At 40.5% G+C, this 16,126-nt stretch overlaps 1 protein-coding gene across 2 annotated transcripts in view; it reads left to right on the forward strand.

Moving 5' to 3' along the window:
• The first annotated feature begins 1,006 nt into the window (after positions 1-1,006).
• ANO10 (anoctamin 10) overlaps positions 1,007-16,126 on the forward strand; it is a 117,236-nt gene continuing 102,116 nt past the window's right edge. For both annotated transcript variants that reach the window (XM_035318039.1, XM_035318038.1), the window contains exons 1-8: positions 1,007-1,113; positions 5,035-5,187; positions 6,212-6,394; positions 7,495-7,629; positions 9,026-9,145; positions 11,622-12,191; positions 13,899-13,954; positions 15,130-15,204. In XM_035318039.1, coding sequence (XP_035173930.1) covers positions 5,049-5,187; positions 6,212-6,394; positions 7,495-7,629; positions 9,026-9,145; positions 11,622-12,191; positions 13,899-13,954; positions 15,130-15,204 — 1,278 coding nt within the window. In that variant the 5' untranslated portion in view covers positions 1,007-1,113; positions 5,035-5,048. The remainder of the gene's footprint in view (positions 1,114-5,034; positions 5,188-6,211; positions 6,395-7,494; positions 7,630-9,025; positions 9,146-11,621; positions 12,192-13,898; positions 13,955-15,129; positions 15,205-16,126) is intronic.

The raw sequence follows: 16,126 nt of genomic DNA on the forward strand, positions 1-16,126 counted from the left end.
GCTCTAAAGGAACTCTAAAGCCAGGGGCTTTTTCCTGCAATCCTATTCTTGCGGATAAGCCTACATGAAGTTGCCTGGGGCAGCTGGTTTGTCTAGGTCTAATTTTACCTGATAAGCCATTATGAATGTACCCTTGGTAGCTCAGCAGCAGCTGGGGTTAGGCAATGGAGTGTGCCTACTTGGCATACGCCACAAAGGCAAACAACTTGAGGGCAGTGCTTTCTGGACTCTGGGAGACCATTTCTGGAGTCATTCCAGATCTGTACATACTGTACAAATCTGCAGGTATATCTAATTTGCAAGAAACATCAAAAGGCCTTAGTATTATCCAAAATAACAATAAAAAATATCCAGAGAGCTGTATTTAAATGGCCTTGGCAAGCCCTGCAGGACAGTGAGCTGCTGTCTGCCAACCTATTCAACTGTCCCTGTTGTGCGCTTTGTTCTCTGCTACGAATCTTGGAAAGGAACTACATTCTACAACAGTCTTAGAATCAAAATGCAGTCATGTGGGAGTTGGCCTCTTCTCACAGGTAACTACAGATAGGACTAGAGGGATTGGCCGCAAGTTGCGCCAGGGGAGGTTCAGGTTGGAAATGAGGAGACGTTTCTTCTCAGAAAGAGCAGCCAGGCACTGGGACGGGTTGCCCAGGGAAGTGGTGGAGTCACCGTCCCTGGGGGCGTTCAAGGGAAGGTTGGACGTGGTGCTTGGGGACATGGTTTGGCGGGTGACATGGGTGGCAGGGGGGCGGTTGGACCAGGTGATCTTGGAGGTCTTTTCCAACCTTAACGATTCTGTGAGCGCATGATTCTATACTCTTGGCTGCAGACTATGCTGTTCGCAAACGAAACCAGCACCACAAACACTACGAGGGGAGCACGCCGCTTTCAGACAGGCGACACCCGGCACCGCCCGTTAACGGCCACCGCCCTCAGAGCCCCCCCTCAGCCCTCCCGCGCCTGCTCCCTGAGCCGTCCCCGGCCAATGGGAGGAGGAGGAGGAGAGGCAGCGGTGGGCGGGAGCAGGGGGCGGAGGAGAGGGGGCGTGGCCACGGCTCGGGGGAGGGCGTCCCGCCCCGCCCCGCCCCGCGGATGTGGCGCCGGCAGCCGGCGGTGAGTGGGGAGGGGGCGGCTGCCGGGGCCGCCCGGCGGGGACCGGGGAGGCGGAGGGCTCGCTGCCTGCTCCGCCGCCGCGGGGGAGGAGCCTCCCCCTGCCCGCCCACCGCCCGCACGGAGCGGCCAGGCCGCGGGGGGCACGGGCAGGGTGGCTCCGGGGGGAAGGGAGGGGAGGGGAGGGGAAGAAGGGAAGGGAAGGGAAGGGAAGGGAGGGGAAGGGAGGGGAAGGGAAGGGAAGGGAAGGGAAGGGAAGGGAAGGGAAGGGAAGGGAAGGGAAGGGAAGGGAAGGGAAGGGAAGGTCAGTGAGTCACCGTGCGGCAGCTCCTTCCCAGCTATGCAGTTCCGAAGCAGGGCTGGAGGAGCCATGCAGGCTGTCCACGAGCTGCCCCCAAATGGTGCCCCCACACCGCTGCCACCCGTGGTCGCGGCTCTCCGGTGGGTTCTGCTGCGTGGGAGGAGGCCGAGGTGCATCCCACCGAGCTGCGGTCAGCCTGGATCCAGCTGGCTGCGACCTGGTGCTGAAACCCCAAAGAGTCGTGGAAGAGGGCTTCGGCCGCCTTTCGGGCATCAGTAGTGGGAAAGCTAAAAATAACGGGCGGCATGCCGTAGTTTCTCAGTGCACCAAGCACACTGATGCCCAGTGAGGAAGTACAGCGTGCACAACGTAGCAGACATCATATATAAAATTGATTATGGGAAGTGATGCTGCAAGGCGGAATGACTCAAAATGTAGTGAATCACTGCCATCACAGTTGCAGTGCGTTATCACCGATTATGCTGTCCAGTCTCTGACTCATCCCACTTGTACAGATGTGCATCTAAAATGTTTTTAAAAGTCTAGCGTATTTCCATTAAATACCTGCATGCATGGGTTCAGAGCTGAAAATCTGAATGCTGCAGGATTCTGTATATAAGAGCTAGAAGGTGAAACTAAGTGGAAGCCCCATTAAAACAGGTCACAAAAGCTTTTTTTGTCAGTCAGAAGTGAATAGACAGGTTTATTATGGTATGCAAAAGCTTACAGTGTCACTATATTACATTATAGTATCACTATATGTGGTACATTGCTCAGAAAAGAAAGGCCAGGGAGAGTGTTCCCCCTCTGATGGATGAGAAGGGTGAGCTGGTAGCCACAGACGAGGATAAGGCTGAGGTACTCAACCACATTGTCTCAGTTTTCACTGCCAGTCAGGCTTCCTAAGTCCTTCATGTCCCTGAACCTGTAGATGGAGGCTGGGGAGCCAAGTCCCACACACTAAGTAAAGAGCAGGTTCAAGACCACCTGATGAAACAAAACAAGTACAAGGCTGTGGGGCCTGATGACATGCGTCCCGGGGTCCTGACGAAATTGGCTAATGTAGTTGCCAGGCCTCTCTCCATCACATTTGAAAAGTCCTGGCAGTCAGGCGAAGTCCCTGGTGTCTGGAAAAGGGAAACATGACTCCCATTTCTATAAAGGGTAGAAAGGAGGACCCAGGGAACTACAGACCGGTGAGCCTCCCCTCTATGCCTGGCAAGATCATGGAACAGATCCTCCCGGAAGCAATGTCAGTGCACATGCAAGGCACAGAGGTGATCCAAGACAGCTGGCATGGCTTCACCAAGGGTAAATCATGCCTGACCAATCTGGTGGCCTTTTAGAATGGAGTGACTGCATCAGTTGACAAGGGAAGACCAACCAATGACATCTACATGGACATCTGTAAAACCTTGACATGGTCCCACATGACATCCTGATCTCCAAATTGGAGAGGGATGGATTGGATGGGCAGACCATTCAGTGGATAAGGAGCTGGCTTGAAGGCTGTACCAAGAGTGGTAGTCAATGGCTCTATGGCCAGGTGGAGGCTGGTGACGAGTGCTGTCCCTCAGGGGTCTGCCCTGGGACCAGTACTGTTTAATATCTTTATCAATGACATAGACACTGGAATCAAGTGCACCCTCAGCAAGTTTGCAGATGACACCAAGCTGAGTGGTGCAGTCGAGACATGAGAATGAAGAGATGCCATCCAAAGGGATTGGACTAGCTTGAGAATTGGGCCACATGACCCTAATGAGGTTCAGTAAGTCCAAGTGCAAGGTACTGTACCTAGGTCGGGGCAATCCCAGACATGAGGACAGACTGGGAGAAGAACTCACTGAGAGCAGCCCTGCAGGGAAGGACTTGGGGGTTCTGGTGAAAAACGGGTTCTGATGAAAAGCTCAATATGAGCCAGCAGTGCCCACTTGGAGCCCTGAAGGCCAACCGTGTCCTGGGCTGCATCAACAGAGGGGTGGCCAGCAGGGTGAGGGAGGGGATTGTGCCCCTCTGATCTGCCCTTGTGAGGCCCCACTTGGAGTGCTGTGTCCGGGTCTGGGGCCTCTAGCCCAAGGAAGACAGGGACCTGTTAGAGTGGGTCCAGAGGAGGGCCACTAAGATGATCAGAGGGCTGGAGCACCTCTGCTATGAAGAAGGGCTGAGAGAGCTGGGGATGTTCAGCCTAAAGAGAAGGCTCTGGGGTGACATCATTGCGGCTTTTCGGTACTTAAAGGGGGCTTATAAAAAGATGGAGAGAGACACTTTGCTCAGTCTGATAAGGACAGGACAATGGGGAATGGATTTAAACTAAAAGAGGGGAGATTAGAGTTTAGGAGGAAATTCTTCCCTCAGAAGGTGGTGAGGCACTGGCACAGGCTGCCCAGTGAAGCTGTGGATGCTCCATCCCTGGAGGTGTTCAAGGCCAGGCTGGATGAGGCCCTGGATCTAGTGGGTGGCGTCCTTGCCTATGGCAGGGGGTTGGAACTGGATGATCTTTAAGGTCTCTTCCAACCCAAATCATTCTATGATTCTATAATCTGTAGTAAATTATGTGAAATACTTGATTAAATACTGGGGATCATGATTTCTCTGTGGATCACACAAATAAAGCTGAATTGTAAAAGCCAAGATCTGTACTTTGGGGAACACACTTGGAAATTACTCAATTTCACTCTTGGAACAGGAGAGAGAAAACTGCTTGATCAGAAAAGGTAAAATCCTTTCTTCAGTGAAATTAATAGCAGAAAAAAAGCACAACTTTTCACTTTGTTTTAAATTCAGTAAATTCAGGTTGTGGTAGTTTGGTTTTGTTCTTGTTGGTTTGTGGTGCCCCCCCCCCTTAAATGCAGTAGGTTATATACCATATTTGTCTTTTTATTTCAACACTTCTCTGTTGCTTTATGAAGCATTGTGTAACTATCACTGTAGAATTGTTTCTATAAAAATTGCACAGTCAACATAATTGTTCAGTTCGATGATTTAGATTATTCACACATAAAGCTGTGCTGGAGCCTAGCACTTTACAGCTGGACTTTGTCACAGAACAGTTGTCTTAGAGCTTTCAAGTCATTTAATTGCTCTGGGCATAATCTGTCTGTCTGAATGGTAGATGTCCCCACCTACTGAAGGTGTTGGAAGTTTCCTTGGAATACTTGGTTAAGGCTTCACAAGCTTGACTGAGAAGTTCCCTCTGTAAATGTATAACGTGTTTGCATTCGTAGCAGGAGAAGCTTACGTTAGGTAGCTGTTTGGCTGGTGTTCTCTGCTGTAGGAAGTTGCAAGGTGTAGTTTTTAATGATAGCTCTTCCTAATTACTTTGCTTTTGTTTATTTCTTTTCTTTCTCACCACCAATACTTTGCTATACACAGCAAAAAGTTTTCTTGCTTGGCGAGTGAGACATACGTGCCACCAAGGACTGGCAGTATCTCCCCAAGTGACAATCCGAGAGTTACTCAAATGCCCCGTAGTACTATTTTTAGTAGGTCCACAGAAATGGGCACCTGCCACTCTGCTAAGTGCAGACACCTGCATCTCACTATGGTAAAGTTTTGCATTCTATAGGCTGATACCAAACCGTATATTTTTAATAATGGCATTTTTGTTTTGTTTTTGTACTCAGCAAGTTCTTAAAAGATGAAGGAAAGCTGGTCTTCCTTGGATACTCTTGACACAAACTTCAGGCCTCTGGTAGTAATTGAGCTTGCAAAAGGCACCAAAGAGGAAACCATAGAATGGTTCACTAAAAGAATTGTGGACAAAAAGGCAAATGGAGGTGAGTACAACATGGTCTTGTAGAACAATTTGCAATGGATTGGCTGTCATAATGTTAAGACAAACAGAAAATTAATTTTCAGGTAACTTGTGATATAAATAATTACTGTTTAGCCTATCCCACTCCCTTTTGCATTTTTGAAGTTGCTTAATTTGATTTAAGAATAGAGTATTGATTTAAGGTGACATGCCTGTTGAAGTTTAGAAGCCTTCCATTTTGGTGGTGAAACACTGGTAACCTCTTGTAATGTATTTTTTTAATCAGTTTTTATATTCATCTTCTACAGCGTGTTTCTCATGTTGATTATGAGAAAGCGGTGAACCTCACCAAAATGAAGATGCATCCCATCTACTATCCTGTCCACCAGCCTTTGGCACCATGTTGTAGAGTTAAATTAAGTTAGCAGGAAGCAATTTAGTCTTGATAAATTTATGTTGGCTTTTAATTATCTTTTTGCTAGGTTGTAGGTTCTTAGAATATTTCATTACTTGTTCCAATATGCTTCCAGGAATTAAAGTTAGGTTAATTTGTTTGTAATACCTTAGACTTTATTATTATTATTTTTTTTTGTTATAAAGGGATTGTTTATGACTGTTGTAGTTTATATCTTACGGGCAGTAAACTTTCTGTGGCTATTGGATGTGTGGCTACAAACCTGCTTTCAGGCCTCTGTTAGGTAAGTGAGGGATGTGTCTATTTCAAAAGTCTAGTCTCCATATAATGAGTGGGACTGTTTGTAGAAGCACTGTTTGCTTATGTGACGTGAGCTGTACAGGTATAGATCCAAACTGTCCTCATTCTTCAAATTCATTGTCCGTGAGCACTTCACAGAAACAGTGCTAAAGCAGAGGTTGACCTGCAACATTCTGAGCACCATTTGCATGCTTCATTCTTCATTTGTTTGAAAAGATACAGCTTCAGTGCTCCTGATGACTAGGTCCAGTATGATACATGCTACAATACTTGGGTTTTTAGACATAATTTTTGTGCTCTTTTCCTTATTTTGCCATCCTTTACTTTAAAGGTGCACAGCTTCTGATTAAACCATTGGTCACAGAAAATGGAGATGAAAATATTTATCTGGTTGGAGCTTCCCACCTAAGGCTGTTGCTGGGAGCTGAAACTGTGGGATTGGTAAAGGAATGTAATGATAACTCAATGAGAGCTTTTACATACAGCAGTAGGAAAACTTTCAAAGATTTTGCAGGTAAGAGTTTTAAGGCATCTAGTATCATTACAAAGCTGTGGCTAAAGATTATAATCAATTACATTGTTAAATCTTTAATGGTCTTTCTATTCCTTGTAATGGTAGCAGTAAACAGAAATTAGAAGAATGAAATTCACAGCATTAGTGAAATTATTATTTTTTTGTCCTTTCTTGTGGCTTCTCTTTGTTTATTTCTTACTTTATATTTTTGTGTATTCCAAACAGTTTCTGATTTAGTATTAAAAATTTCTGCGGAAAGTAAGAAAAAATAGTTGATTAACTTGAGTGCAGAATTAACAATCTATGGTATATGTTAACATTGCCACTTAATCTCTTATTAACACTTGTGAGCCAGTTTTGATGTTTATTGTATTATACCTGGCTGGAGAAAGTAGAAATATTTTGTTTTAGTATATTTACATATCAAACATAATTGAATAACACTATAGAGTCATTCAATGGAATTGCAGCATGATTAGTGAAAAAAATCGTTACTTTTCCTCTTTTAATTTGAGGATGCACCAGCATGGTAACATTTTCCTTCAAATGTGCTGCCTGCAAGGTGTTTAACCCTTACCCAGTGCGGTAGTGGCAGAACTCATTTTGTTCTCCAGTTAAGCACTGGAATTCCAGGTTAGTCTTGCTAATACGTCATGTGTCTGTTTCAGCACATCTTCAATATAAAGGTACTTGCATGTGTCTGAAAAAATAGTTTTTTTTTTTGAATTTGATTTGTTTGTTTGTTGCCTGTTTATTCAACACTACAATCAAGAAGGCTGAAGTGTTGAATAATTTCTGCAGTATTATTTTTGTGACTTTGCTTCAGTGAAATTATAAAGCCTTGAGAAGTAACTTGTTTTCTTCGTTCACTTGGGTAGTCAAAAATGCAGTGGCCAGTGTGTGCCAGTTAGAGAAAATTTATTCTTAAGATGTTTATTTTAAAAAGCATAGGTTTTGCTAAAATATGTCATTTGACTGTAATTGTCATATAATATATATGGATTTTTTTTTTTCTGGTTCTGATCACTTTTGATAACCACTTGTTGCCATGGTTGTCGTACTGTGCTGCACAATTTCTTACCACCATCCTTTTTGTTTAGATGACAATCAGAATTTCCTTACAATGTCAGAATGTCAGTATATCATTAAACATGAACTTGAAAATTTGAGAGCTAAAGATGAAAAAATGATCCCTGGATATCCTCAGGCAAAGCTCTATCCAGGAAAATCAATTGGTAAGTAAGGTAGCTTGTCTGTAACTTGACGTCTTGACTTAGGGCCCTGTTCATAGCAGAAAAAGCTTACTTTTCCTGCAATTAAAAGAAATCTGCAAGGCATTAAATCACACTTATGTTAATTAACTTTGTTTTTTTTCAGAGTTCCACAGTGGTGGAACAAGGAGCAATGAATGTCCAGTGTAACAAGAGAAATTCCAAATATATATTAGGAAAATGTTCTTTATAATGAGGGTAATCAAATACTGGAGAATTTTAGAGAGGTTGTGGAAATTTTTTTCTGGGAGGTGTTTGGATCTTAAATGGACAAGCTCCTGAGCAATCTGATTTAAGCTGAATCTGCTTTGAGCAAGAGGTTGGACCAGATGACTTCCAGAGGGCCATTCTGACCAGAGTCTTGCTATGAGACTGAGATTCTGGCCTTATGTTCTTTTCAGTTGGATAAATTTTAACATACATTGATGTCATCCATATTTTTTATAATTAGTACCCAAAATATTTGCCTTTAAAAAACAAACAAAAACCACCATCAAACTATTTGTAACAGAAGCTGTATGGGAAGGCCACAAGATGTCATCAAAATAAGCGTGTTGCCATTCATGAATAAATAAGTATCAGTGGTTCAAGAAATGTAACTAAACATATATGCCAGATGAATTTACACTGGTAATTTTTTATATAGCTAATGTGTTTTTCTGCTTATATCAAGTGGATGTCTATGAGAAAAGGGAAGAACTAATGCATAACTTCCAGTGCATCCATCCAAAAGAAAAATTATATTCCTTTCAATATTTCTCAGTTATTTGCTTATTTGTAATTTCCTGAGCAGTTTGCTAATGGTTTACCAACACAAATAGATTGCTCTCCATAACAGAAATTAAATAAAAAATTGTAAAATAAGTGGTTTGTTTGCAATGGAGGTGTGTTGTAATTTATTAATTAGTATAAATTGATCATTCAAAAACATTTTTTGTATCTTTCCCATAAAACTAAAGTGGCTTCTTAGACTTTCTCTTATTTTCATATTTTTATTTGACTTGTTATGCTTTTTGTTGCTCAAATGCAGCAGCTAGACCTTTTCTGCACAAGCTACTCATGGTATTTCAGTTCCGACCTGCAATGCTTCTTGTTGTTCAAGCAGCAACTGGTAGTAACTGCAAACTGGTGGATTACTCTTTCTCTTCCAGTGGACAGCACAGTCTTTGTAGGAATAGTTAGAATGCATGCACTCTATTACAGATTATTGTCATCTAACATGGAGGTGTATTTTACTTAGTTCGAATGTTAGATTTATTTCAAAGGAACTCTAGGCTTCGTAAGCACATAACGTAACCCATTTGTTCATGTTAATTTTGTTGTCTTTGGAAAGAATACCAGAACTTCTTTTTCCTTCTAGTAAGAAGATTGTTGACCAATGGTATTCTAGTTCAGATTTTCCCGCTGCATGATAGAGAAGAGTTGAAAAAGCTCCGGCACACGTGGTATGGCCAAGTCAAAATTGGTTATCAACCTTTAGGTATGTGAATGCCTACTCTGCTACAAATGAAGTGCAAGGTTTCTTTCAGAGTAATTTTCTCCTCAGCTAGTGTGAGAATACCAAAGGTCCTTATCAACTTCTATTCCAGCATTTAGCCTCTGTAGATACTCCTGTGTGAAAAGTAAGCATGATACCAAGAAGTCAGTTGTTTCCCTGTCAGTTTATGCCTTGTCACCTCCCCATTTACTTGCTACAGTTCACCTCTTCCATTGCCTTTCTGCCCAAGTTGCCTTGTGGGCCACTGTAAACTGAAGTCCTCGTTTTACCTCAACTTGCTGTTACTGATGTTGGAACCAACAAGGCACTTAGGTTCTGGGTAAGGAGCCATGTACATTTTTGGACTTGCTGACATGCACAGTTGATGTCTCTTCATCAAATTCTCCTTGATTCAAAGATGGCTGTAGGATAATCTTTTTCTATAATGACTAGCATTGCAACTTTTCTGGAGTGAAGTTGGAGCCTGAGAGGATGTGCAGGTTGCTGTCTCTTGATTCTTAATGACTTTATTACTTCTGGCTGCAGGAGTTATGTGCCATATAGGCCTTTGGTCATACTTTTCAAGCCGGAGGGGAGGAGAGGGAGCAGGCAGTTCAAAGGCATGGGGATCATATCTCATAGCTTTAAGTTTGAAACTGGCCCATTGCTCTTTTACTCATTGGGCAGGTTTTTTCCTCTTTCAGCATTCCCTGAGTAGCTCCCTGAAGCAGTTCACGACTTGTGAAATTAGTGGCTTGGTGTCTGCAGGTTCAGTGTCAGTAAGCTTCCATCTTAGCAGCAGTCTGCATGCGAGAGAATCTCCCTACCCATCTCAAAGCAATAACGGACCAACCCAAAACTGTTTTCTCAAACTGACTCTTGGCAGGAAAGCTCCTCAATGCCTGAGATACCTGAAACTGTTTTGATCTGTAGGGATGTCAAAAGTGTGTTTACAATTGTTTGATTTAAATTCATTGTCAAGTATGAAGACTGTGTGCTGTTGCTTGCCAGATTCACTTCAGCATATTTTATACACTGAATAAATTCAAAATGAAAATATTTATTAATCTCTTGGTCTGGCAGTTCCTTGAGATTCTTTCCTGAGCTACAGAAAGTTAAGGATCTATCTCGACAATGCCTGTCTCTGGGCTATGGTGTTAGAGGGTTTTCTTCTGTGCTTGTCTCTTGTTTATACAGGACAGGTTCTTCTTGACTGACATTAAATACACACACAATTTAAAAGTAAATCCCATGAACTATATGGAATATGGTTATATATGTACTAGTTTAGGCATCCCTTTCATGTTGGGCATTTTGAGTCTGAAATTATGCTAACAGCCTACACGTGAGCTCATTTGATAATAATTTTTTGTTTGAGAGGAATTTTGGAGTGGTGATTTGGATTTTGTATGTTTGCCTTTCCCTCTGGCTTTCAGAAGCTTATCTGATGGTAAGCTATAAATTTCCGCTGCAGTTTTCTGTAAACTGTATGCTGTAAGAATATTCTGCCATTGCATGTGAGCTTCTGATGTACTAGTCTTTTATGGAGAGTGCACGAACAGTGTCAATTCAGAGGCCATGATGTCATGGCTCTTTTATTATGCTGGTGAGAACATAGCAGCAGCATAGAAACATAAAGGGTCTGGTCTTCCAAGGAGGCAGAGATAAAACAGATTTCAGCTTTCTAAACTTGGTTTGCTAGGCATATCTGTATATTATTATGGGATGCCATTTCTAAATTATGGTAGATAATACTCCTCCATTTTTTTGTTAGCAGTAAGCTCTGTTTTCCTTGGAGGTAATGCACCTGTCATGATATATATCCATTACTACCACACTTTCCACACTTTTAGAACACTTGAGCAGACAACCTCAGTGAGAACAACAATTGTGCATTTCATTTATCAGTTGTCTGCTGAAGGGAATGTCTCAGCCTGGTTGCACCTTCTGATGTGTTTAAGATTTCAATATGCCTTTCTATCTATTCCTTTAGTTCCTTGCGGGCTGGCAAAGCACAACTGGTTCTTTTGATGCTGAGCAGATTGAAACAAATTTGGTTCTCAGGCCTGCATATACCAGTAAGAAGCTTCAGAAGTCAGGTGTCACGTAATTTCTAATACCAAGTGTGGCCACTTCTGTGCCATCCTGGCCATTCATTTATAGATTCTGGTTTTAAGAATATGAGTGTTTCTTTTCCTCTGGATAACCGGTGTTGATATTGTAGGTATTGAGATATCCGACTTCCTTACTGTCTGAATATCTGTAGCTACATGTGTATATTTAGATATGTGTGTGTTTATATAAAACAAATAACGTTCTAAGTCTTTGGGATGTGGGAGGAGGAGGAACAAAAAAACCATAATGTTCATTGTATTATTTAGAAAACTGAAACTTGGGCCAAGGAATTCATGTAAAGTCAGGTTTTATATTGTACTGACATGTATGTAAAGAGTCTTAATTGATTCATTTTTCTCTGCAGATGAGATACGCTGCTACTTTGGTGAGACCATTGCACTCTACTTTGGCTTCTTAGAGTACTTCACATTTGCGTTGATTCCCATGGCTGTCATTGGGATCCCTTACTACGTGTTTGCGTGGGAAGACTATGACAAGTATGTGATGTTTGCCACGTTCAATCTGCTCTGGTCCACTGTGATCCTGGAAGTTTGGAAACGGATTTGTGCCGTGATGACGTACCGCTGGGGGACACTGCTGATGAAACGACAGTTTGAAGAGCCAAGACCAGGTTTCCACGGTGTTCTGGGTATCAATCCTGTCACTGGGAGAGAGGAACCAGTGTACTCAAGTATTAAGAGACAGTTACGGATTTATCTCGTGTCCGTACCATTTGTGTGCCTTTGCCTCTACTTCTCACTATACGTGATGATGATTTACTTTAACTTGGAACAGTGGGCTCTGGATTATCATGAGGAGAATAAGTCCAACTTTAGCAGCTTGATGCTGTATGTGCCCAGTATCATATATGCTGTCGTGATTGAAATTATGAACCGTATCTATCGGTATGCTGCTGAATTCTTAACATCGTGGGGTAAGAAAGTTGTTTATATTCTTTCTTTTGCATTGGAAATTAAGATCCCAAATGTTTAGGACTTTACTGTTACAGCTTACTTGCAACTGTTAAGAGAGATGGCCGTTTTAAATTCTTAAATTTATTTAGAATGTTATGAGACTGCAGTTTCATGTTTGGTTTAATTTGCTTGCCATCAAAAGGAATGACCCTGCCTTCCTCTTCAGCTTCTCTCTGACTTTGGTGCAGAAGTCCCCCCTCTCTCATTTAGCTTTTTCTTTGGCTATATTAGCCATAGTGCTGGCAAAAGGGAAGAGATGAGATTGTCAGGACAGGAGCTCAGAGGCAGATGGCAGGAGGAACTGTCCTGGCATCTTCAATCCACAACCTGATGTATCTGTGCAGAGGACAGAGGCACTAACATAATAGAACAAAATCTAAAAACACCAATTAAATTGTCTGAAGAGAATGTTTGCATATATTATTTATATGTACTAAATTAAATTTATATACATATATATAAAAATAGAGGTTGAAATTTTATGTCTCTATCAAAATATTTTCCTCTGGACACTCTAACAAGAGATTGAATAGGGTGAAGAACTGCTGCGGCCGCCCTACCTCCACTTTCACCTGGCATATTTTCAGCTAAGATCTCATTTAAGCAGCTGAGGCATAGGTAACAATCTGGGCATGGGAGCTGGTGACCAGAGAAGTTGCAGGGTCTGTGCATTGTGTCACAGCTGCTACGGAATAAATGTTTGTAGAACAGCTGACGTGGAGTTGAAAGTCCAGGGTGTTTTTAAGCACACCTTTTACACCCATTTGTCATGAGAACTGATAATTAAGTGAAAGCTAAAGTAAAAATCCCGTTCAGTCCCTTGAGTGCACCTTCCATTTGTCAGGCCCAACTTCATTCCAGCTGTTCTGTCCTGAAAAAGGTCCATAGGTGACAGTCTCTCAATTAGTTATGTTGAGACATCTGCTAATGTGTTGCCTCCTCATTTAGTTACTGCTTATCCAGGACTGCAAAGGTATTATCTGACAAAATAACAAAAAGAAATGGAAAATCTCCCATTCACTTCCCTTTCCTTCCCACTTAACCACCTTTCCGCTACCATCAGCTTCTGTCAGATTATGCTGAATGAAGTGAAAAATCTTAGTTTTAGAATTAATAATGCATCCATTGAAATTTATGTACTTTATACTTGCTTTAGAGCTTAGGGTCTAATCTAAAGTCCCTGGTGATGGAGAGGGGTATTTCTGTGAGCTTTTACAGGTTTTAAATCAGATTCAGTATTGTTATTTTTCATAATGTACTCCAATTAGTTTTGAATTTTATTTCAGCCAAAGAAAAGTCACTAACTAGGTACATTTTGTTAAGTGTTAAGAATAATGAATGTTTTTTCTGTTACAAAACAGCTCTACTGAGAAAGAAGGATGTTGCAAAAGGTAAAACCTTTGCAGTAGGAAAAAACATTGGAGTTGTAACCAAATATATGTAAGTCAACATTGTGCATCAGCTTGGCTTGATAAGTTGAGTGAGGAACTGGTACAATATAAATTGTTTTCCTGATAAAGCTTTGGAGAAACTGTTCCCCTTATACTATTACTTAAATAATTTCTACATGGAGGAAAAAGTACCTGTTTACTTTTTGTATAACAGTAACTAGTATATGGCATGTGCCTCTGCTGTTTACTAACGAATAATTTTGCTAATGTTTTTAGAAAATCACAGGCTGGAGTCTTCGTATCAGAATCACTTAGTTCTGAAGGTTCTAGTGGTAAGTAGATATTACCAGGAGTTATTTAAGAAGAGAATTATTATTATTTTTTTTTGTATTAGCACTTCCCTAGCATTCCCAGCCTGACCTACGGTTTTGTTCAATGCCAAATATTTGCATAAATATCTGAGTAAATCTGAAGATTCCTATTGTGTTTAGAGTAACCTGGAGACTGTCCTAGATGTTTTGTTTTGTAGTGGAGAGTTGGGTTTTTATTTATATTGATTGATTGTTTATTAGGATACTGGATACATAAGTGTGTCATAATTGACGTAGTTCTGGCTTCAAGTGGGAACTATATTTTATATTTTTTTACAAGATTTTATGGTAAACAGCATTTTAAAAAGTTCGTGCATTAAGTTCCATCTCTACTAACATTCAGCCAGCCAGTCAGAGGAGACTGGTTGTATACGTCTGTCATTCTGCTTGCATACAGCTTATAAGTATAGACTAATATATTTACTTCATGGCTCTGAACAAATTGCTTTTGTGTGTGTGTATGCATATACTATAAACTGCATAGGAGCAGATTATGTACATAACCAAAGGCAATATTCATTTTAAGGAACTGGACTGTAAATCTGGAGAAAAGTTTTATTCTACTTCAGCACTTGATTATGATTTTTCAGGTACAATACTGTGACTTATTTCTCATTTTAGAAGTAGGGAATATTTTTCTTGGTCATAAAACTTCTTGAAGTGGTTAAACATAAAGCTTAATTAACATTTATTGAGGAACAGATTACATATTTAGAGAGATGTCATGTGACACGTATTTTTTTATATTTTTTGGGAAAAGTCATCAGCCTAAAGTAAGATCAATGTGTTGCTTCCATAGCATTACCTGTGAGAAAGTGCCAGATTACAAAAGTTAGATAGAAGATGGCAGGTATTTCTAATGTTCACATTTCATAATTTAAATGTATTTATCTTTGTATGCCATGCTTTAGGAAAGCATTAAGCTTATCTAATGAAAATCTGAATAGGATCTGAATACTGAAAATTATTTTTTCTGACCTAAATTTTAAAAATAGTAAAGAAATTTATTTTAATGGACAGTTTGTATTTACATGGAAGCTATTTAGTCAAAGTAACTTTTAGATGATATTTTGTGTTTTTTTCCTCAGGACATGAATTTCTGCTTGTGTAGTAATAACAAATATTTTTATTTGCAGTTCAACTTCTTAAATTGTTTTGCATCCCTCTTCTACATTGCTTTTGTGCTGGTTGATATGAAACTTTTGAGACAGGTGAGTTCCAAGAACATCTAAGAGCACTGATGCACCTAGGAAAATAAAGGATATATTGAAATAGGACGAAGTTTTAGAATTGTTTTCCTAAATATATATGGGTATATATAGTCATTGTTAAGTTTATATTTTCTTACAATTATGGCTTCCAACTTTCATCTGCTCTTGCACAGTTGCAGAATCATAACAGAGTAACGTAGAACAATTCTTTCCCTCCTTATAAATGAGTAACTGTTTTTAAAATAAATTGATTGCTCCCTCATGCAGATGTTGCTGGAGAATTTTCTGTTCCCCTTCTTTTCCTTCATGTTAAAAAAGTGTTGTTCTTTGTAGTGGTCCTACTGAGAGTTTCCTGAGGACAGGAGAATGATTAAGTTTGACTGCAATGAGGAACTGAGAATAAATAAAAGCAAAAATAATTTGTGGTTGTTAGTTTAAATAATCTCTTGAATTAAAATACATTAAAATTAGGTGGAAGGACAATTATTTTTATTCTAAAAAAATGAGTAAAATAAGAAATTAAACTCTAGATCTCTGTTTCTTTTAAAGAGATCTCTAGCAAAATACCTGTTATGTCCTTAGCTGACATGACATTCATGGTATTTCTTAAAATTTGAACTCTTTTTTTTTTTTTTTTTCCTTAAAAAGTAGAAGTTGTTTTAAGCTTTTGTTTTATATGTCCAACAGATCATCCTTTCCTCCCAAGAAACCTTAAAACCCCTTTTTCTTTTTTTACTTCTAATAGAAGTGTCAGTCTTTTAAAATAAAAGAACTGTTTCATGGATTGTACTGCCTAAGCTTGTTTTCTCCTAGTTTTTCCTTTCATACGGGTAGTTTTGAGCCCTTTGGAGTTGCAAATAATCCTATTTTCCCCACTTACTTTCTAAAGCTCTAGAATGTTTATTCCTTTGTCTGAAGAAAC

Source organism: Oxyura jamaicensis, chromosome 2 (assembly GCF_011077185.1).
Source record: "Oxyura jamaicensis isolate SHBP4307 breed ruddy duck chromosome 2, BPBGC_Ojam_1.0, whole genome shotgun sequence".
Taxonomy (NCBI): Eukaryota; Metazoa; Chordata; class Aves; order Anseriformes; family Anatidae; genus Oxyura; species Oxyura jamaicensis.